The sequence below is a fragment of the Hemitrygon akajei genome, chromosome 31, assembly GCF_048418815.1.
Source record: "Hemitrygon akajei chromosome 31, sHemAka1.3, whole genome shotgun sequence".
In the NCBI taxonomy this organism is placed as follows: Eukaryota; Metazoa; Chordata; class Chondrichthyes; order Myliobatiformes; family Dasyatidae; genus Hemitrygon; species Hemitrygon akajei.
The window spans coordinates 16,691,755-16,715,638 of NC_133154.1; the positions used below are offsets into that span (position 1 = coordinate 16,691,755).

Genomic DNA, 23,884 nt, shown 5'->3' on the forward strand with positions numbered 1-23,884 from the left:
GTTTTTCATTGCAGCTGTGCATACATACACTCATGTATATGACAAGAAATTTGACTTCTGATACTCTGCCTTTGAAAGCAATCAAGATTCTAATCTGTTTCTGTGACTGCTCCTTAGCTCAGTAAAGGAACATCTGCAAGAGAGTAGAGAAAAGTCACTTTCACCCCGATGATAGGGGAGCACTGGGTTAGGGAAGCATTAGGCCCACAGTTAGGTTCTCAGTGAAGCCAGAGAATTAAAGCAGATCGTTTGCTTTCTCACGTCCTATTCAAAAATTTCAGCATGTATATTGCATACATTTCTCTGACATTAAATTGAACCTTCTTTATTTGCAAGGTTAACTTTCGGATTTCACATAGACAGCTCCCTAAAATCCCCCACTCATCTACACCCAATACCGTTTACAAATTATCTTTCAGGTGTCCTCAACCTGGCTTTTGAGTGTTGTAATTGAGGAGTCAGCATAAAAAGCTGATTGCTGCTCAGTCCAAGGCTGTACTTTCTAGTAATGGATTATCTGAGCTTTCTTTAATGGACGTGACCTACTTCTATCAACTGAACCTTAGACTCTGCTGGCAATAAGGTGCTAATACACAACGATGCAAAGGGTGAAAAGTTGCATTAAACTGCTTGCACCAGGGTGGATTGTGCATGATTACTTCAATTCATCTCCACATCAGTCAAGTCCGTTCATACACCAAATTTAAATTGGGATTATTCAGCACTACCAACATCATTATATTGTTGTAGAGGGAAAAAACAGTCAGAAATGGTTACGTTTATCTTCTCCCCCCGGGACTATTTAGAGCCCTATCTAATTAAGGTTTGTTGCAAGTAAGTTTCACCAGTCGAGTGCTTGAGGCAAGGGTAGCAGGGGCAAACCCCAACATTGAAATTGCAGAAAGCTAATATAAAAATGGCTGACGTGTCCTTCAGCTTCCATCTATTGACAATAAGCAACTCATTTCACTCACCAAGATAAACATTTAAGTTGCTGAGAATACTCACAGGTCAGGTAGTATAAGAAACAGTGAACATTTCTGATCGAAGATTACTCACTTGGAACAATAATTCTCCACAAATGTATCTGATATTTTCAGCATTTTATAGTTTTATTTCTGATTTTCAACAGCAGCAGTCCTTTGTTTTTGTCATACTTATTATCCCAAAGACAATTATTGCACATTTTGATTACGACGATACATGTTGAACATTAGAATCAACAATCTTTAAAATGACATGAGTTACAGATGTGTTTGTTGAGTGACTGCACTGATCAGGATTAGTTTGGGTGCATTATAGCACTGATGTCCTCAGCAGCCTCACAGAGGTCAAGAAGGCTCAGGTATGGATCCCCAGTTGTACAGTTCCCATGGCATCAGGCTCACTTCACTGATAGTTAACCAGGTGAGCTTGGGAAGGCTGGGGTTGTCAATTAGAATTAGGTTCAACAACCATCCAAGAATAAACCAAATATTCACAGTGCAGGATAACAAAATATCTAGGGTTGTTTTAATGGGACTCACTACATTAGTATTACTTAACAAGGATCTAAGAGGTGTTAAAACCATTACATCATCCCATTGTGAAGCTTTTGACTTCCAGGACCATTTTGGAGCCTAGAGGCGGTATTGAAATAAAAGTTTAGTACAGTTTTCCCAGTAACATTCAGAGATCACACATTTTGGTATTCCGAACCTGCAACAGTACCAGAAGCAGCCCACTCCCATCTGTCAGACTCATCGCTTTACCCTGAGTACAAGGAACACAAGGCATGCATCAGCTGGAGCTGCCTGGGTGTTCGTGGATTGGAGTAGACAGGTTCATGAGATATGGCACATGGCAGGAAGGTCACAGCTCTAAAGGTCAAAACTAGACTATATTGAAGAGCAGCTCAAATGTCTCAGTGATGCCATATTGTTGTCAATTATGCTACTCCTACGCTCACCCATAGAATCCCTCACAGTCAATGTCACTGCAATATCTTTTTTGCCACCCCACTCCAGTGCACACCCTCCCCTCACTGTTGGCACTCCACCTGCGTCGGCTACCACTCCAGCACTGGCATCAAACTAGATGAAGCAGATTCCAATCAAAAGAACCTTTCATTGTGCATCACACTGGAAAACTATAATGAATTGCATAATACTCCAAAGTCTATTAACTAGTTAAAATGTCTCACACAGCAACAATTATAATTCCACTTCCCTCTTCCCAGTCAGCGCAACAGTAGTGGAATTCATTAATTCAGTAACCATGCGATTAATTATTATGAAATAAGAACACACCATTTGCAAAGATACAATCCAATTTCAGATAAAAACTGAATCTTCTCCACCTGAACTCTGCTGTCTGTGGTCTCTGCTTGGTGTTTTCCACCGCTTGTCACTCTCAGCCTGAGTCTGAATGAAGCAACATGATCCTCTGTGTTGTCCCGGCCCAAGGACAAGAAACCTGCATAGGAATCTTCTGGACAAGTGTTGGATGAAGGAGTGTTAGCAAAGAAAATGCAATTGTAGATTCAGAAAGCAGGCTATGCACTGAAGACCAAGCTTTGGGGCAGGAGTGGAGTGAATTACAAGAATCTAAAGTTAGAACTCTTCAAAAAACCTTTGGCGTGGGGAGAGCTGCTGACCTCTGGTTAAGTACTTTGGAAGCGGGGGAAGGATAGAGAGTAACTGCACTTGAATCTTGCTTCAGGAGCTGAGGGGTGAACTTCTGTGCATCAGACTGTCTGCCACAATAACAATGATAAATGTGGCCTCCTGTGCTCACCATGCTAAAATAGTGGTACAGTGTACGAGAGACTAACCCGTCCAACCTCTACCATAAGTACATCTTCCATACCCCTGGGCAGTCATTGATGATACAGCCTCATTCTTGACTGACCAAGTATCTTCTCGTCCCAAACATCTGCTCTTCATTATAGAGCCTGATATCCATACAGACAATCCTACAACTAACACATTTTTGTAAGTAGAGGACAGGATCAGAAAACGTTCACTAGCAGGAAAGAGGTGTAATTTTTTCCATGTCCCACTATTCAGAGAGCAGCAGGCACTGGCAGCCTAACACTAGTTAATTCACCTAACACTGTGGATTCCTAATGTGAATGACTGGGCATGTCAGAGGACACTGCATTCATACAGAAGTATTCTTTAATAAAGCATGATTGTTTAATGCGGGAAATGTGAAGATTTAAATAGATCAATTGGTACAGTGATCTCTGTGTTCTTATCTCACATGAGGTAAAATACTCCCCCGCTCTGTCTGTTGACTGGGCTTGGTCACAATCAATAGGAGTGACGCACGGTTTCCGTCAAGTGATATTGACTGCAATATTTTAATAACCTTCTTTTGCTGCTTAATCTCCACTGTCCCAAGGTCTGTTGGGAAAAGGTCAGGCAGGTTCCAGAGTTACAAACAGGTGACTCCTGGCTGTTACATAACCTCAGTGGAACAGCACAGGGCTTGAGGTTACTGTGGATGTCTGCATGACTACCAGGAATTCTCTGGCTTGGTTGAAACGGTGTGAACTTCACTCTGCTATGAAGCCAATTTTTTTTAAAACCAAAGAAAAAGTATCACTGTTCACAATCAAAGGCTTCAGGCCTGTTGAAGTCTCAGGACACAAAACTCCAGTGACATTGTCCCTTCTCTCCGTTATCCTAAGGCTCTTCCTTTAACTGTCCGGCTTTTCATGACTTGAGGCCCAACTTGGTCATCATCTGTTCATACACTGTCCAGGCCATGGCAGCCATGAGAGAGCGCCGCAATGAACGAGGGACGGCTCCTCGGAAAAATCCCACAACTCCATCATTCTGAGGGTGGAAGAGAGGAGAGTTAATGTTTTGGTGCTGCAACCAAATCAAACCAACAATCCACCAAGAAGAAGCTCAAGCCTTAATTGTTCCCCATTCGGCACTGAGAGACTATTTTAATGTTCCACTAAAATGTCTCCCTCAATATACACATTTAATTCACCAAGAACTTTACTGCCTGTGCCCGTTCACAATTATCCCTCTATCTGCTGGCCCACAGCGGCATCCACTCTCCAAGTATCTACTTGTTGAAATTCTCTCTTGTTATCAAATTCCTTCACAGCCTAAACTAATCTTTGTAACTTCCTCCAGCTCTATAACCCATCTATGATGCCTGCATTCCACCATGCAGCAATTCCATTACCTCACTGCCTGTATACAATGCCTATAAAAAGTATTCAACCCCCCCCCGTAAGTTTTCATGTTTTATTGTTCTACATGATTGAATTACAGTGGATTTAATTCAGCTTTTTGACACTGATCAACAGAAAAGGACTCTTGCATGTCAAAGTGAAAACAGATCTATACAAAGTGATCTAAATTAATTACAAATACAAAACACAAAATAATTGATTGCATATTCACTCCCTTTAATATGACACATCAATTCTTCAATGACAAGCCAAATGGTTTTAGAAGTCACGTAATTAGTTAAATAGAGATCACCTGTGTGCAGTCAAGGTGTTTCAATTGATTGTAGTAAAAATACACCTATATTTGGAAGGTCCAACCACTGGTGAGTCAGTATCCTGGCAAAAACTACTCCATGAAGACAGAAGAACACTCCAAGCAACCCCCGTGAAAAGGTTATTGAAAAGCACAAGTTAGGAGATGGACACAAGAAAATTTTCAAGTCACTGAACATCCCTTGGAGTACATATAAGTCAGTCATCAATAAAAGAATAAGGCACAGTTGTAAATCTGCCTAGAGCAGACGGTCCTCAAAAACTGAGTGACCACGCAAGAAGGGGACGTGAGGGAGGCCACCAAGAGACCTATGACAATTCTGGAGGAGGTACAAGCTTCAGTGGCTGAGACAGGAGAGACTACGCATGCAACAACTGTTGCCCGGGTGCTCTACCCATCATAGCTTTAAGGGAGAGTGGAAAAGAGAAAACCATTGTTGAAAAAAACTCACATGAAATCTCAGCTAGAGTTTGCCAGAAGGCATGTGGGAGACTCTGAAGTCAGCTGAAAGAAGGTTCTATGGTCTGATGAAACCAAAATTGAGCTTTTTGGCCAGTCTATCTCTATGTTTGGTGTAAGCCAAACACCGCACAACATAAAAATGGCACCATCCCTACCATGAAGCATGGTGGTGGCTGCATCATGCTGTGGGGATGCTTCACTGCAGCAGGCCCAGGAAGGCTTGTGAAGGTAGAGGGTAAAATGAACGCAGCAAAATACAGGGAAATCCTGGAGGAAAACCTGATGCAGTCTGCATAACAACTACGACTTGAGAGAAGATCTGTTTTCCTGCAAGACAATGATCCCAAGCATAAAGCCAAAGCTACACAGGAATGGCTTAAAACAACAAAGGTAATGTCCAGGAGTGGCCAATCCAGAGCCCAGGCCTCAATCTAATTGAGAATTTGTGGCTGGATTTGAAAGGGGCTGTTCACTCACGATCCCCTTGCAATGTGACTCAAGGCTGTAATTGCTGCCAAAGCTGCATTTACTAAATACTGACTTGAAGGGAGTGTATACTTAAGCAATCAATTATTTTGTGTTTTCACTTTGACATTGAAGAGTCTTTTTTCTGTTGATCAGTGTCAAAAAAAGCCAAATTAAATCCACTGTGTTTCAATGTTGTAAAACAATAAAACATGAAAACTTCCAAGGACAACACAGTAGCATAGCAGTTACTGTAGCACTATTACAGCGCTAGTGACCCGGTTTCAATTTTGCTGCTGTCTGTAAGGAGTTTGTACGTTTTCCCCGTGACTGCGTTAGAGTTTCTTCCCACATTTCAAAGACATACGGGTTAGTAGGTAAATTGATCACATGGGAGTAATTGGGCTGTGTTCACTCGTTAAGCTAGAAGGGCATGTTACCACTCTATCTCTCAATAAATATAACTTAAGATAAAATATACCTGTCCTATCATCCCACCACTGACAGACCCTGAAGCTTTAAGTTCTAAAATTTACTTATACTGTACAAAATGTTTCCACTATTTACAAAATTAGTAGTGTGGTGGGATACTCACCACCTGCCTGGATCAGTGCAACTTCAAAAATACTCATGAAAATCAGGTCAAAGCAACTGGGAAGTAGTTCCTACATTTCCATGTCTCACCTCCAAGCTCTTCTCAAAATCACACTGTCCTCACTTGGAAATATGTCATTTTCTCTCCATTACAGCCAAGTCAAACTTGTAACTCCCAACTCAGAAGCATCATGGGAGTGGAGATTGCGGTTGTTCAAGAAGGCAGCTATACTACCAAGGCAATCACAGATCCAGTGAATCCACAATCCATGAAGGAATTAAGAATAAAACCACTGCACTTCTCAAACCACTGCCAGCTCCCATGACATTTTCTCCATTGGCTCCAGTACAGATTGTTAGGGCATTGAAAGACAAGATGGCAGGAAAGCATGTGTGACACTGGACAGGAGAGCATGCATTGGGAGCCAATGGTACTACTTCAGAACCAGGTCTGCATACAGAATAGCTGAAGATGGGAAATGAAAACCATCTTTTGAAGCATCTTGAAGAGCAAGTGTTTGAAAATTCATCAGGAGCAGAGGAACAAATGTTTGTGGCCATGTGGCTGTACCTCAAAGATGAAAATGATGGTGTGTTTAACTCGCCGATACTTCTCAGGAGACAGCTGCATGTGTGTCTTTATAACGTCCGCTGGCTGTGTCACCAAAGAAGCCAAAATGCCTGCGAAGATGCCACAGCTGAAGTTGATCAGAGGGACAATCGGCGTCTCGTACCGGTCTGAATAATAAAAGGAAAATTAGATTTAACCATACAAAGCACTTCAATCAATGACACTTAACTCAGCCAAGTAACACACTCATAATCTCACTACCTCCAGGAAACCAACATGTGTACAGTGCACAGTTACTGTCTACAGACCTTAATTTATTGTAGCTCATTTCCCATTCTAATTACTTTTTTCTATTGTCATGGTCATAAACTAGGATGGCGCCTCTGAAGACCAACACATATACCACCTTACATCTCATGGATTTATTGTGTAAGTACCAGCTCTTTGAGCCTGCCAGTCAATTAGACCTTCTGGGCTTTCTCCATATCTCAGTTTGAAAGTTGCTACTGAATTAATCTTCCATTGCATTCTAACAGCATATGGCAAATACCTCAGCTTCTTCCAGCAACCTCATGAGTGGTGAGATAAGTTGTTCTGGTTGTATCAGACAGGAGGAGGTAATTGTGCACGCTCTTCTTGGGGTGTGCTTGCCCTAGGTTGTGCCCCTTTGGAAGGCAGGAAGTAGAAAATATTATCTGAGTTAACACTGAAACCACAGAAGAGATTTCAGCATAGTACTGATGCTCCAGTCCAAAAATGGGGGCACTTCTGCAGTGTTGAAGGTTCAGTCCTTTAGACAGAGCCTGCCCAGTCCCTAAGATGAATTGTTGGTGCTGTGTGTTTGGAGACAAACACTGATCAGAGCACCAGGGATAACTTGACTAAAAGGCTCAATGGGATCCTTTGCATTAAATCACCCAGCCTTAGTTCAACATCTGTCAAACGGTGACATTTTACAGGTTGGGAGCTATCTTCACCTGGGTAATGAGGAAGAGCCTCAACACACAGGAGAAGTCCACTTCCATATTTGTCCAAGATCCAATACCAAAAGCAAGGAAGAAAACCTTGTTCTTTCAGATTACTAGGTTACTCTGGGGTGGGTGTGAGGGTGATGAGAGAAGGAAGTGGCTTGGAGTAGGTAGATGGGATTGAACGGATAGTTATAGCGTGTGTGACAACGATGACGGTGAAAATGTTAGCTTGTCTGTTCAATTCACATAACCCTGTTGTGACTCTACTGGTTCCTTGACAGATGTTCCTGAGAGTACAAAAGACCACCTCCTTGCAGGTATTCAAATCTAATCAGTTTGTATAACAGCTTGAGCTGTTTGAGCTCCTCAATGTTTATCAGCCTGGCCTCAAGAACCACTAAGAGAGCAAACTTCTCTCTCTTTACTCCAGGCAATTCTCATATTCTTCAAGAAATCATTCTCTCTTGAGATGTCCAAAGGAGGGAATAACTAGATAGACCTGATTTAACAGGGCCAGTTTAAAGTCAGATGTTTGATTCCTTTTTAACATTTCCACCTGTACAATAGACACTGCCAATTACAATTACAGCATGCATTTAAGGTGAGTGGTGATAATTTCAAAGGACCTGTGAGGGGCAGAGCTTCTCTTTACACAGAGTGGTGGGTGCTTGGATTGTGCTGCCTGGAGTGGCAGAAACATTAGAGACTTTTATGAGACGTTTAGACAGGCACGTGAAATGTGAGGAAAATAGAAGGAAATGAACAATAGGTAGCAGAAGAGATTAGTTTGATTACTAATTTAAGCAAGACACACAAAACGCTGGAGGAACTCATTAGGTCAGGCAGTATCCAGGGAAAAGAGTAAACAGTCGATGTTTCGGGCTGAGACCCTCCATCAGGACCGGGGAAAAAAAAGAGAAGTTAGAGCCAAATAGTAACTATTTTAAGTGGGTTGGCACAACATTGTGGGCCAAAGGGCCTGTTCCTGTGTTGTACTATTCTGTGTAGCTGTAATGGTTTTGGCTGTCTGGGCTTTCCATGGCAAGAGGGTATATAAAGCTGTGTTCCTATGTGGTGCAGAGGCTGTGATTAGGACTGATCCATGATCTTATTGAACAATAGAGCAGATTTGACAGGATAACTGGCCTCCTCCTGTTCCTGTAATTAAAATGTGACAAGTTGAGAAAGAAAATGTTTATGGAAAGGCACTAACTCCATTTACCAGATTCCCATTTTGTAAAGTTTGGGGTATAATGGATACCGTGATCTTTGCCTTACCTTTGGTGCCAGGATATTACAATGCAAAGCAATCAATGTATTGAACAACAGTCCCCCTCCTTCCCACCCTGGTATCTTACATCAAACACCCTCACATACTTTCAGGCACTGCTTTCTTGGTCTGCGTGTAGAACATGAGGTAAATCCCGGAGAAGGGGGCATCACGGAGGAGTGTGGCTGTCAGTCCACTAAACAGTGCCCGTGCACCCTCAGTCTTGTAGATATTTCTCAAAGCACTGAACACGCTTTCGTATCGAAACTTCCCGCTCTGCAGACACAGACACAAATTGTGAGGAATTGTCTTTTCCCATTTCCTGAGCTCCCACCTTCCTTCGTGTACCGGATGCAGTTACACACTTTAGCATGATTCCACCGCTGCCCTTTGGAACAGCTGGCAAGATCTTTCACAAGTTATCACAATCTTACAGGGTCCCTCAAATCCTGAAACATTTGGTAAGAGCCTCACTACAGAGACCCGAACACATAATACACATTCAGTGGCAATATTTTGATGGGAAAGGCAGTGTTCTTATTCAGGATGGTTTTAAAGACTCCACAGATCCCATCCAAAGAGCAGAGAGCTTCCTCAGCACCTTGATTTTTTTTTGTTGATTTTTTTATGCATTTTCTACAACACTACGGATAAGAAAAAACCCCAAACCAAAATGAAGAAAATTAATACAGTGCAAAAATAAACATACAATAATAATATAATACAAAAAAGATAATTGAGAAAGCACCCAAATTGAAGTCATGAGCACCTTGATTAACACAAAATCCCCAACTGAGCTTTCGGCTCCTGCTGTGTACAATTTGGCTGCCAGCTTTTATTTATAAAACTAGACATTACATTTCATTGGCTATTGGCTGTCTTGAGACATACAGAAACCATGAGACTCAAAATGTAAAGTTTTTGTTTTAAACCGAGTCCAGCGAAGGTAGCAGCCATACTGTCACTCAGGCAGCAAAAGACAATGTCAATCTCACTTTTTTGAAGGAAGGTTAACCTGGAAAACCAGGAAGATGTCCTGTATTTCTTCAAAATATGCTGGGGACCTTGAACGCTCCCAGTGACCAGGTCATGCAAGGGATGTGACGACCACAGCATGCTATCCACTGGAAAGGGACCCTACGCAGACCCACACAAGTGCCTGGTACTCCATTTGCTGTTGGTCTAGAAGTGGTATGAGTCTGAAGTTTGGAAAAGAGACTGTCGTTTGATTGCTGTCTTTTCTGTGTCCTACTGGTGCTGGGCTAACCACAGGTGGAATCCCTACTCACAATCTCCCAACTCTACACAACTTGCACTGAACCAGAACACAACTCAGGATGTGTGGGAGCAGGGAGCGAAGGACCTTGAAGAAGGCGGGAAGTGACACTGAAGACCTGAGTGTGCAGAGATTGTGCTGAGGTAGAAGTTATTTGGAAGACGTTTTCAGAAGGGTTTGGAGACTGAAGGCAGTGTTTAAAAAAGGACAGGAACTGATAAACTGATATATGAATGGAATAGTGTCTGGTATAGCCTTGGAAAGCAGTGTGAAAGTTCACAGTTACTGCAATGGACTGGAGCACCCAATCTGAATAGAACTCAGTTACCAAACTCACTTCACATTGCAGACCAATGACCACAAAGACGGAATTCCATCCCCTTCCTGAGTTGGAGTCAGTTTTTATCATATTCCAGAGGAACACCAGTTCCTGCCTTTAATTATCCTGCTCTCAGTTTCAAATTGTCCTGTCATCCAGCATCAGCAGTGTAATATTAAATCACTTGAGAAAACAGGAGCAGGAAGAGGCCACTCAGCCCATCAAGCCTGTCCTACCCTTCAATGTGATCATGGTTGATCTGCCCCAGACCTTATTTCCTCTTCTGTATCAGTTCCCTTCAGCCATCATTTCCCTGAGCCTTCAAAAGTATACATGTTTCCTCTTCAAATATTCCCAAAGATCCATCTTCCGCAATCTTCAGGGATAAAGAATTCCACAGATCCACCACCCTCTGTGAGAATTTCCTTCATTCCTCAGTTATAAATGACTGGCCCTAGTTCTGTAACTACGTCCCCTCATTCAAGATTCTGCCACAAGTGGAAACAACTTGACCTCTACCTTGTCATGCCCCCCTGAAGGATCTTGGTGTCTCAATAAGGTCACCCCTCGTTCTTCTCAACTCCGAAGACCCGAGGTAAAGGTCTGTTGGATAAATATGGCCCTGGCCCACCCAGCTGTGCCTGCCACGTATCTACCAAACAGCCCTGAGACCCAACCAGCCACAAAACTCACCTCGTATCGGGTCTTCACCACGGTTACGGGCAACATGCAGATGCCCGCTACAGTGCGAGCGCTGGCACCTAAAGCCACCGACTCCAGCGCCGTTGGGCTCCTCTCGCTGAAGACGAAAAACAGTTTATAAGACACATGGGAGGAGCGTCACCCCCTCGCAGGATGGACAGCAGGGACCTAGTGCTCAGGGGCACAGCTCTCTGGGAGCACGTGCACCCTATGCGTCCCTCCCTTCTATGGTCTCACCACCCTGGCACCGTGATTCCACAAAATGACAAGGGCCATGGTGCCAATGAGCATGAGGCAATTTCAATGCCAGGCTATGCAGGCCGTGTATAAATTTTGCCCACGTTGTTCCCACCTCCCATAACGTTCCAGGGAGTGACGCAGCTTCCTTCAATAAAATATTTCACTGATACATTCTGAATATAGTAGATGCAAGTCCAACATGTTAGAGGCACCATCAGAAGCTGTACCTATCACTTGTCTAAACCTTCCCTCTTTCTCCCTGACACAGAAGACCATTGTCCCTCCCCGCTGGAGACACCATTTGATCAACTTTGAAAATCTCCACCATCATCACTCTGCCCCAATCCCATCACCATCACAAAAACTGGAGACCCTTCCACCCCTTAAAGCTTTGCCACACCATCCAACTCTCCCTGGGTCGATGCATCAGGGGTGAGCTTCTGTCAAACACATCCAGATAAAACATGGAATGAAAAGCTAAAAGAAAAATGCTGAAAATCTGAAGTAAAAACAGAAAATCTTGGGAAACACTCAGCAAGTCAGGCAGCATCTGGGGAGAGAGAAATTGTCAATGTTTCAGGCCTGATGAGAATAATCAACTCAAAACATTAACTGTTTCTCTCCCCACAAATGTCACTGGACCTGCTGATTATTTCCAATATTTAGTGTCTTTATTTCAGAAAAAGAATGGCTTGGATGTAGGTAAAGTTCTCCTACACCATCCTATAAAAGGCTCCCAAGGCTATCAAACCACATCACTTCCTGCACTTTCTTATCAAATACTCCCATGGCAGATACGACACCAGGTCACATATCTTCACAACCTCTCTCAGCACACACCCTACATGGATTATACTCTGAGAAAAGCTCCCATCAATGTGGATTAAGCATGAACTGACATGCAGAATAAAGCTCCCCTCCAGATTGCCCATTCTAAGTATTCGGCAGTCCCGGGGCAGACAAAGCTCTGCTTTAAACAAAGAGTGACACTTTACACTATCCCATCAAACAATCTTCATGTTAGAAAGAGCAAAGGTTGGCCTATAGAGCGAAGCTCTCTCTGAACTGCCTCAGCCACCGAAGTGTTGACTGAAGCAGAATTTCACATTGCGCTCTTAAAGTCTGAAGAGACACTGGCTTGATCCTGGGTTAGATTTGAACTTTAGGCTCCAGAGGCAGAAGGTTAAGGTGGTAAGATCTGCTCAGCTCTCTGGCTCACCTGAAGAAGTGCTGCTTCGTGGAGTAGAGCGTGCTGAAATAAATCCCCACACCGGGAATGCATCGGACAAATGACTGCAATGAGGAAGGAAAGGGAAAATTAATTCGAAGACTCACAGACAACATGTAGAACAAATCACACAGCTTGTAAACCCAGCCACTACCTCCCTGGTCACTCTCCTTTACCCACATGTAGAGCTCTGGGTCAAATGTGATGCTGGTGCAACTTGGTTGTCACCGGGCAGAGATGGAGCTGCTACCTCCTCAAGTGAAAGGTGGTCATACTCATGTTTAACCCTGAGCTTGTGTTATTGCAAAGAACATCGTTAAACGCAGGTTGGTTGTTCTCAGTGGCCCAAAGTGGAGAGACAAAGATTAGATGCATGACGAAGAGAAATTCATAACTTTCCCCGGAGAGTCTTCTTATTGCTCCTGTTACACTGCTGGCGTTTAGGGCAGCAATGAAGGTCCTTTGTCTCTGGTGGTGTTCAGGGCTTCCTCCGTCGTGTCAGTAGCTTCCTCTCGGTTTTCACTGTCATCAGTCACGCAAGTCCTGAATGGGTGTAGGAATACTGTCGCACTCAGATGCAGAAGGAATCTCCATTGCTGTTTCCAGAACAATTTGGTTTTACCAGTCAGGGTTGTTGGTCCTGAGATGAACCCCCAAACCTGGAGGACCGGTGACCACTTTTAGTCTGTCCTCTACCCTTTGACCTGTTTGGCATGGATGACCTTACCACCTTACCAAGAACCAAAACATAAAGCCCTGACTCCGGCCAGCATAGCTTTCTGGGTCACTGAGGCACGTGAGCCTCCAAACCTCGAAAAGGTCCTCTTGGAGGGCACAGAGAGTGCAAGACATTAATTAGTGTCCATTTGGAGAGCTCACACGAGGTTCAGGGGGGTCACATGGCCACCTTACCTGATGCTATGTCTGCTTCAGCTCCAGTACACAATCACCCCAACAGATATGTTTGAATACTTAGGAACAAGAGCCAACTGTGGAACCCTTGAGCTTGCTCTGCCAAACAAGGAGATCATCGTTGACCTGTTTCTCAATTCTACCTGCTACAATTTTACAGATCCTCTTATACCCTTATTTAATCCCACTACTTTCACCCCAACATTTCTGCTGGATGCTCACACTCAGTATCTTACCAAAGATGACCACTGTATGCACACAGGCCTCCCAAAAGTATTTAAAAGTATTGCTGGCTGCTCAACTGTGAAGAGCCTCATCATATCAACCTCTGCCCGGCCCAGGGGAAGGGCCAACAGGATCAGAATCAGAATCACTTCATTGCCAATAAGTGAAACATACTAGAATTTATTGTGGTTCTGCGCCATGCAAAAAACATAGGACAATGCCGTAACAGATAACACAACAGCAACCAATAATTTACAATAGTGCAAACAGCTATGAACATTCGACAATTAGCACAAATATTTAAATGATTGGCTATTATTAATCAGTAATCAAATTTAAATATATGTGAATATATGAACAGACTAAATAATTATCAACAGAACAAGAAGAGCAGGGAAGACCGTTTAATGGATGTGGGCAGGGTCAGTGAGGGTATTATACCTGAGTGAGTTTTGTAGAGAAGCTGGATAGCTATAGGAAAGAAGCTTCAGAGATGACGTGTAGTGCTGGTGGTGATAGACTTTAGTGTCTCCCTGATGCCGGTTTGACAAATAGGTGACTGATAAAGTGGGTTCTGTTCCTGGTCACTGTTATCTACCAGCCCTCAGCTCGTAGATACTAAAGCCAGCTGATTCACCCCACATCCACCCATAGTGGGTGAGCACCAGGCATTGCACTTAAACCCTGCAGTAAACTGTAAAGATCTAATCCATCAATCACTTACCGGAGACACTCCTTTCCACAATCCAATAATTCGCTCAGTACGAATAACATTCAGTAAAATGGTGATCATTCCAACACGCCCAGACCTAATAAGATACAGAAAATACTCTTAACAAAATGTCACCACAAATTAGTAACACAGAAAACGCCGGAGGAACTCAGCAGCTCAGGCAGTATCTATGGAAGGGAGCTCTTCCAGAAATCTCAACTGTCCATTTCCATCCATAGATGATGCATAACTACTGAGTTTCTCCAGCACTTTGTGTATTACTCCAGCTTTCCAGCATCTGCTGCCTCTTGTGTCTGTCACTAAAGATTTACCTGCAGTGATCTGCAACAGATATTAGCAGACTCACTCTTCTGTCCAGTGGAGAGATTTATGGTTTTAAATCCCATTCCAAACTGAGTATCTACAAACTGCTGACATAACCATTCCTGGCATCAACACACCTTTAACAGTAAGGGCACTACAACCAAGCACTCAACATTCACACACTGGCATTTCCCAATAAGGTTTACTGGACTATCCTATTTTTGTTCCATTACCACGACCAGCAAGGAAGTGGCAACCAACCATGGGGCTTCTCATCTGAAGGAGAAGTGGGGATCGGCTTTGTGTAAGGATGTAAATAGTGAGCCAGACAGATCATGTCCGCTGGGCTTCAAATCAAAATTGAAAGTCCAGTCTCCAGTTAGCAATGAATCAAGCTCAAATTGATAGTGGGACATCATCAGTCTCATTGCCCGCAACCTTTATTACTGGCTGCATCTAGATGTCTGCATTCTAAAGCCGTTCACACCTAATTCTATGCCCCCAGGCCCACTGAATGTGTTCCTCTCCTTGGTTAACTCTCCCATCCTTCCTTGATGAACCCATGCCAACACTGCCCACCATGGCTCTGAACTCCCGGTGCACACGTACCCACTCACTGAGCCTTGCACAGTTTGCAGGCGAGTCTTCACGAGGTCCAGGGGCTGGAAGAGCAGCGTCGAACAGGTCCCACTCAGAGATCCACACATGAAGGCCTTCAGCACGGGGTGACACTGTCAAAGCAAGGCGAAACCAGAACATGAACAGGAAATACAGACACTGAAAAATGTTACTAACTATAAAAAACTGGTTAGGCTAAACTCAGGAGTATTGTGTGCAATTCTGCTGCTCACTCCATTAGAGGAATGATATGGAAGCTTTGGAAAGGCTGTAGATGACCTTCATCCTGATTAGAAGGTAGGAACTATCAGGATTGATTGAACAATGTTGGGATGTTTTCTCTGGGGCTTGGGAGGCCTGATAGATCTTTATAAGATTATTATACATACGAATATGATAGAGTGTCCCAGGGTTGACAGTTCAAGTAACAGAAGACATGTACTGTATTTAAGGTGTGGGGGGAAATTTAAGGGAAATATGAGAGGCAAGTTTTTTTTCCCCACATAGAGTGGTGGGTGCCAGGGAAAGCAATAGAAGCGGGTACAATAATAGTGTTTAGGAGGCTGTTGCATTTAGGAACATGAATATGCAGGAAGGGAGGGACCATGTGCAAACAGAAGAGAATTAGGTTTATCTGGAACTGTATTTTGCACAGACTTTTGAGACAAAGGGGCTTTTTCTGTGCTCTAGCACTCTATGTTCTGAGATGAAGGCACAACATACAAGTCCTTGTCACTGATTCATCACTCTTTTTAAACACAAAAGAGGTACAACCGTTCGGATTTCAGGAACAGTGCATACAGAATTATGCAACGAACTGGCAATTTGGTCCACGTCCATGTTCACACTTCTTTCAATTTTCCTCACACTCTTCGCTTGGATCCACCAACAGTGACCCTGGGGGCTCCTTTAAGCCTTGGGTGAAGCAACAAGTCACTGAAAATAAACATGTACCGGCCATACTGTAACATAATGTTCCCAGGGCAGGGCTGCTGTTGACACTGAACAGTTCCCCTGCTGTGAGGAGGAGCTGGAGTCACATTCTGTACTCTGCTTACAGCGTCTGAAACTGCTGCACTCCCTCCCCTGGAAGATGGAATAACCAGTGGGATTCTACAGTAAAGTCCATGAACTTCAGTTTCCTGCGAGTGAGGGGGTGGGGGAAGCTGGAGGCATTTAAACACAGACTTCAGCTTGACGCTATTTCCAGTGCAGACACACCCAGCAGTTATTTTTCACAACTCAAAAAACAGCACAGCGACTCAACTAGTAGAGCTGCCTCCTGACAGAGGCTTGACGCTGACAGTGTGGTGTTTTCCCTATGACTGTGTGGCTTGCATCAGGTGCTCTAGTTTTAAAAGCCTCCAACGTTATGAGTGGTAGAATCTGGGTAAGGTTGTGGGTGAAAGCTGACAGGATTATAGAATTAGTGTGAGTGGTGCCTGGTAGTTGGCATGGACACTGTGGGCCGAATGGCCTGCTTTTATACTGTGTGACTTCAAGACTCATTGGTGCAGCTTACAACGTGGCGGATGCATTGGGAACCGAGTGCCGTGCTGACCCTCTATCACACCTTTACAAGCACCACCCACGTTCTACGTTCGCAGCCGGAGGCGTACATCAGGAAACTTCAAATCTCTTAGTTTTCAAAATGTTCATTTTCATTTCCTCTTCAAAGCCTCCACATCCTTCCTATAGTACAACAAAGTGATTTGTTGGTGAAGGTCAAACTCAAAGGTAGAGAACAGGGTTCTTAGCAGAGTGGAGAAACAGAGGGATCTTGGGGTCCCTCAATTGCCACACAAGTTAATAGGGTATTTAAGAAGGCATTTGGTGTGTTGGTCTTTATTAGTCAGGGGACTGAGCTCAAGAAACAGGTAATGTTGCAGCTCTATGAAACTCCGGTTAGACACTTAAAAACTGACACCATTTGGAATTCTGAGCAATCCTCTGCAAAGTTGTGTCCTCTACAATTCTTACTTCTCCCACCCACCTGGTATCACCTATCACCTGCACTCCTTCCACTCCCCCTACCTTCTTACTCCAGTTTCTGCCCCTTCCTTTCTAGTCCACATTAAGGGTCTTGGCACAAAATGTCAACTGCTTACTGCCCCTCTGCAGGTGCTGCCTGAACTCACTGAGTTGCTCCAGCATTCTGTGTGCTGTTTAAGATTTCCAACATCTGCAGAATCTCTTGTGTTTATCAACTACACTTAGCATTAAGCAAACCTGCAGGATTCTGAGATAAGAGTGTTTTACTGCAAACAAGAGGTGAGTTCAGCCTCCTCGACACCGTTCACAATTAAACAAATCACCTGCACTGCAGGATGTGAACCAGAATGATCAGCTGGAGCAACTCTTCGACACTTTAACATTACAGGTTGAGTCCGCCCTATCCAAAATTCCAAAATCCGAAACTTTTTCTCAGTGCTGACATAATGGAAAATTCTACAAGGAGCTGGGAAGGTTCCCAGGTGATACGTAGATCTCTGCGTGCCACAGGCCTTTCTGAGAAGTGACCTCACTCTGCATAAAGTGGAAAAATAAAGATCTCGCGATCGTGTATTGAAAGAGTGGATTCGTCAGCGTCAGAGTGAACATGCCGCTTAACGGTATAGTGATCATGAAACAAGCAAAGATCCATCACGACGAATTGAAAATTGAAGGTAATTGTGAATGTTCAGCAGGCTGTTTGCAGAAATTTAAGAAAAGGTGCGGCATTAAATTTTTGAAGATTTGTGCTGTTAAAGCATCTCTTGATAATGAAGCTGCCAAAGAAATTCAGTGACAAGTTTGCCAAGATCATCACTAATGAAAATCTAACACACTGAACGGATGCATCAGTACCTATGTGTAGTGACAAAGACTGCTTCCAGTTAACACATAAATTCAGTGCTGGAAATGATGACAGTCCCAACCATCTCATTATATTTTCCAGAATCCAAAACACTTCCAGCCCCTAGCATTTCGGACAAGAGGTACTCAACCTGTATTCAACAGTTCCACCCCTACCTTCCCCACCAATATAAGCAATCTCGCCCCACAGCTCAGTAAAAACATTCTCCTGGTTTGGGGCTTGTCAAAGTCACAAGTTAAAATGGTGTGAAAAAACATTTTCATGCATGTATTTCAATGGACGTAAACAAATAACACCCACAGTTACACACTAAGTTAACACCCCTGAGTAGGTTGTTTTTTTAATCATATAGACGAGCCTCAGTTTATATCCTATGTGTCAGAGAAATAGATTTGACAAGAAAATATTAACGAAGGCATAAGAAGTAGAAGCTGAATAGGCCATTCTGCCCCTTGAGCCTGTCCTACTGCTAAACATCATCATACTCGAACAGCATTTGATTAAGGGCAGCGCAATAGCGTAGCAGCTTGCACAATTGCCTTCCTAACCCAGCAGTCACCGGACTTCAATTCACGCCTTTGTTGGTAAGGAGTTTTACGTTCCCCGTGACTGATGGGTTTCCACTGAGTGTCCCACATCCCTTGCACTTTCCAAAGACATACAGTGAGGGTCAGTGAGTTGTGGGCATGTTGTGCTGGTGACAGAAATGCCACCCTTGGACTGTGGCACATTGGCACAAATGAAACATCTCACTGTAGGCTTCAATGTACCTGTGACAAATAAAACTAATTTAACAATGTTTCTGCCCTTTGTTCATTGACTTTCATTCCCTTCACAGCCGTTAAATGGAATCAGTATGAAGTTTCCACACCCCCCCCCCCAGGGTAGAGGGGCCCCAAAAGATTCACTACCCTGTGCTGAAACTGCTTGATTTCAGTCCTGAACAACCTACCATTTCGAGACTGTGACCCCTGGTCTTATCCCCCAGGCTGGGGAAACATTGTCCTTGCACCTGCCCCTTAGAGCCCACTAAAAGTTTTGCAAGTTTTATTTTTTTATATAAGTTCCTACAATGCAACAAAAACAGTAAAATAAAGGTTTATACAGTGCAAAACAAACATATCAAATGTACATTTCATTACAGTTAAGGAAAAGCACCCATAGTAGAATCATATATAGTTACCACCCCACCCTCCAAGCCAACCTTACGATATATAAAAAAGTTAATCAGAACTTTTATCACCACAGAGCCGTATTTATAAAAACAAAGTAAACTGACTGCTACCTGAGCCATAATATGTTTACACATTTAAAAAAACCGTAAATCTTAACCAAAAGAAGCTGGAAGTAAGGGATTTAAATGCAAAAAAAAGGGAGGGATGTACCCTTAATCTAAATGGGAATTATGAAAATATTCAAGAAAAGGTCCCCACACCTTTTGGAACTTTATGTAAAGTTTTGTAAGTCTTAATGAAGTCTTCTCACATTCTCCTGAACTCCAGACAATACCAAGCCTCACCAACTCAATCCCTCATCCTACAACAGCCTGGCCAGGCATCTGCTGAATTTCTGCTTGGAAACATGGTTTTGTTACTTTATCCATCTAGATTTTATTTTTGAGACACGTTATGTATTTCTCAAGAATCATCTGTTTTCAAGTTGGGAACAAAAACAGTTGACAGGTGATTTATTAAGACACATCGGTACATCGTGGTGATCAGCAAAATGTTTCCACTGTTACAGACACCGTCATGCTGTGTCAGACCTCAATGCTGCCCTGTCTCGACACAAACTGCTATGACTGTCTGAAACAAGACACTCAGCTTAATGTTGCCGATGGCCAATCACACAGCAAGGAGTGGTGGGCGTGAAGGAGGCCTGTCTCATCTACGTGCGTGTGATAATGTAGTGCAGTGGGGTGAAAGAGAGAGGAGAGAAAGGAGGGGGAGAGGGAGCGGGCGGGCGGAGAAAGAGAGAGAGAGAGAGAGAGAGAGAGAGGTGGGGAGAGAGAGAAAAGAAGAAGAACGGGAGAAGGGGGGAGGCACCTGTCCTGAATTGCTGATTCTCTCTCTCCTCTCTGCTTGGGAACTCAGGAGCCCTAGAGATTGTACACTGTCACACTGTCTTCACTTATAGCTCAGCCCACCTCCCTGTGCTGCATTTTGTCTGTAGAATCCCAGAATCAAAAGAATGGTCACAAGAAGCTCCCTCCCGTCAGTGTCCTTTCATAAATATCACCAGTAACTTACAGTTCGGGAGAGGGGCAGATGCAGGATATACAATCGGGGGCGGCAGATCCAACCCTCGCGATCAAGAAGGTGCATGCCAGCTGCCCTCAAGAAGACCCAGAAGACATTCACTCCATAGTCTTCCCATTCTCCAGGGGTGAGAAAGGAAGAGGCCCTCTGCTCCCACCCTATCTGCTGTGGCCACTCTCCTTGACTGCTATTTGACTCCAGACGCTCCCAGGTACATTGGGCCCAAACTGGCTCTCGGACTTGCTCCTTGCAACCTAGAACCTTTACTCTCTGGATAGTATCCATAACTGTTCTGACCATTCAAGGTAAATGGATCCCATCTCTGTAGTCTGACTTTTGCTCATCTAATGCAGACCAAGCCTTTAGTTTTCGTGCTGACTCCCAGAGCCATATTGATGGAGTGTTACACAGCTCAGGGAGCCATCTTCCAGACAGGTCCTTCACTCAAAATCCTGCACGTTGTCTCAGGTTAATGTACTCCTTAGAAAAATGGCTGGGCAGTAAATGTTTATGCTAAAGATCTCTAAAGTAGATTAATTCAGCCATGATCAGACTGTTGTTTGGTCAAGAGCTGTTGCATTTCCTACACTATAACCAAGATGCCCAACTGTGCTAATCCATTTTCCCCACAGTTAACCCACATCACTGTTCCTTTTCTCCCTATGTACCTGTTCAGGTGGATTTTAAATGCTGTGATCATACCTGCTTCTATCACCGTTTCAGCAGCTTGTTCCATATCTTGACCACCCTTTGTGTAGAACAATTTCCCATCAGACCTCCTTCAGAAGTTTACTTACTGGGAGATACGACACAGAATAGGCCCTTCTGGTTTTACAAGCTGCACCACCCAGCAACCCGATTTAACCCCAACCTAATCACACGACAACTTACAACGACCTAAAATGTTTCCTCTGCTCGCCTTAAACCCATGCCCTCTTGTTTTACATTCCCCTATCCTTGAAAAAAGACTGACTTTCCCCAGTGAGGGATTCTGGCCAGAAACAAAGACTGTTTATTTCCCTCTATAGATGCTGCCTAACTTAACAAGTTCCTTCAGCATTTCACATGAGACTTCTATAATCGTCATGATTTTGTAAATCGTTGTAACATCTTTGTTCAGCCCCCTGTACTCCAGTGAGAACAATCCCAGCCTATCTTTCCTTGTAGCTACAGCCCTCCATTCCAGCCAACATCCTGGTGAGTCTACCTTATCCCTCTGTACTCTAGTGGTCAGAACTGCACACAATCCTCCATGTGGCCTAAGCAATATCTTGTACAGCTGCAGCATGACGTGCCAACTCTTATCGCCAATATCCCTGCATGCTAACGAAATGCCCTTTTCCTTCCCCGTCTGTCTGTCTGTCTTGCCACTTTCAGGGAGCTATGAACTTGCACCCCTCAAAGTCCCTGTGCACATTAACACTTCAAAAGGTCCCTGCCACCTCTCGACACACCCAGCCAGTATTAAATTACCCAAAATTGGCTTACTTAGTTTCTATCTGCCACTGCTCCACCCTACTTTCCAGCTGAGCTATGTCCCTCCGTATCGTTAGACAACCAGCCTCGCTATCTACAGCTCCACCAATCTTCCTGTCGTCAACAAACTTGCTTATCAGACCAGGGACTCTCTCAAGTTAATGTGACAAAGGTCACAGCACTGATCCCTGTGGTACAACACTGTGAAAAGCCATTCAGCCCACTGTCTCTCACTAACCCCGACTACTTTTATTGTTCATTAGGTGAATGGATTAGAAACCAGGGTCAAAACCTTCTTAGAGCAAAGCTCAAAACAACTCTGAAAGTTGAAGTGTCTTTGTTTTTATGATACATTACTTTAAAAGAGGCATCTCAAAATATTCTAAATAAATAACAAGAGGCTGCAAGGAAACTTACTTGGCTGTACAAGTTGTGAAAGGAATTACGAAAACAGAAGTTGTGTTTTTTTTTCAGTAAACAAACATGACTTAGCTTTCCTGTAAGTACCAGGGCAATGGTTGGGAAATGTATCAGCAGCTTTACCGCCCATAACCAGTTCCACATTAGTACTGAGGAGCCAGGCTCTGCTTTGGAAACCTGACTCCACCCCCAACCCGACCCCAGTTTCATCAGCCACTGCTGCTGATTTTTTGTGCGTGAGTCAGCTCCGACAGAGCCCGCTCACCTAATGTGGAAGGTACCAGCAATCACAGTGACCATACCGGTAGGCTGCCTGGTCACAGCGCAGGGGTTCCCAACCTGGGGCCCAGGGCATAAAGAAGGTTGGGAACGCTGACCTGGCCAGTACCCCACGTTAAGGAAGTCTTCTTTACCAAACGCACTGAGCAATAATCCCTCTCCAGTGATCTTATGCTGGGAGGCTGAGGGATACAAAACCTGCCCAAAATAAAATTGCACTGAACAAATCTGCATTCCTTCATTGTAGATTTACTCAGGCGTATGAATCCAGAACGAGGGGAAGGGGTGAGAAACAAATTTTGCTTCAGGGGGTCTCTCCCCCTCGGTCAATTGGCAGAATTGTTGAGCCTTTGGTGGGTTTTAAGGACTGCGGTTAGTGTTGGGGAACAGACCAGGCATGGTCAAACTCAACCCCAGAGTAAGTTCTGCAAAACGCCTGATCTCTAGCTATCAATATTCCCTTATTATAGAAAGTGCATTCACTTACCAGAAAAACCTCCATTTTTTCTTTCTTCCTCAGGATACGATCCTGGATTAACGTCTTCAGCTCTTGAATCATTTAAACAGATAAGCAAAATATCATAAAATGTAGATGAACAACAAAACTCCCTTTGCCAGAAGCTCAAAATAATCCCTGTTAGAATTTTCTATAAACTGGCAGAGGGCAATAGGTCCTGGCTATTATATTGTCACATGAGTCAGGAAGATAAAATTTAATTAAATAGTAGTACAAAAGCAGAACTATTGGACCCATTAAAAAATAAATCTCATTTCCCTCTTTCCGAGGGCTCCTGGGAGTTTGATCCAAACTGTGCATATTTTAAAATGCTTAGACATTAAAACTGGGGCCACAGGGTGGTTTTAGTTACCTGATTGTATGGGTTCCTGGTCCTGAGCTGAGCTGGATTCAGTTCAGTCAGCATCAGATCCCTGGATCTCAGGTGGAATCGGATCCCTGGTCCTGGAGAGATCAGCTCCCTCCCTGGGTGACCCTGGGATGAGCTGCTGCTCCCTGATCCCGGGCTGGGATCTGGTTCTCCTCCTGATCTCTGGCTCGACCCGGCAACCCTTTCACGCTCTTCGCCGCCCGGTCTCCGCTCGGGTTCTCCCGGCTCCGACTCCGACTCCGGCGCCGCCGCTCTTCTCCTTCGCCTCTCGCTCGATCCAAACCGGTTTCAGCTGCTTCTCCGCAGCTCC

At 44.0% G+C, this 23,884-nt stretch overlaps 1 protein-coding gene across 1 annotated transcript; it reads right to left on the reverse strand.

Moving 5' to 3' along the window:
- Positions 1-1,088: 1,088 nt before the first annotated feature.
- Positions 1,089-23,884, reverse strand: slc25a38b (solute carrier family 25 member 38b). The gene is made up of 9 exons (XM_073033329.1): positions 23,557-23,884; positions 23,175-23,236; positions 15,389-15,510; positions 14,468-14,552; positions 12,598-12,671; positions 11,130-11,235; positions 8,949-9,117; positions 6,601-6,767; positions 1,089-3,821 (listed from the first exon to the last, which is right to left on the reverse strand). The coding sequence occupies exons 2-9, from the start codon at positions 23,187-23,189 to the stop codon at positions 3,699-3,701; spliced, it is 861 nt and encodes a 286-aa protein (XP_072889430.1). The 5' UTR covers positions 23,190-23,236; positions 23,557-23,884; the 3' UTR covers positions 1,089-3,698.

Excerpts from the sequence above, each read along its gene's own strand:
- slc25a38b (XM_073033329.1), bottom strand. Across the intron at positions 6,768-8,948 it reads CAAGAAAGCAGTGCCTGAAA|ACCGGTACGAGACGCCGATT; the intron begins GTATGTGAGGGT and ends TTTATTATTCAG. Across the intron at positions 3,822-6,600 it reads CCATCATTTTCATCTTTGAG|AATGATGGAGTTGTGGGATT; the intron begins GTACAGCCACAT and ends TTCCACCCTCAG.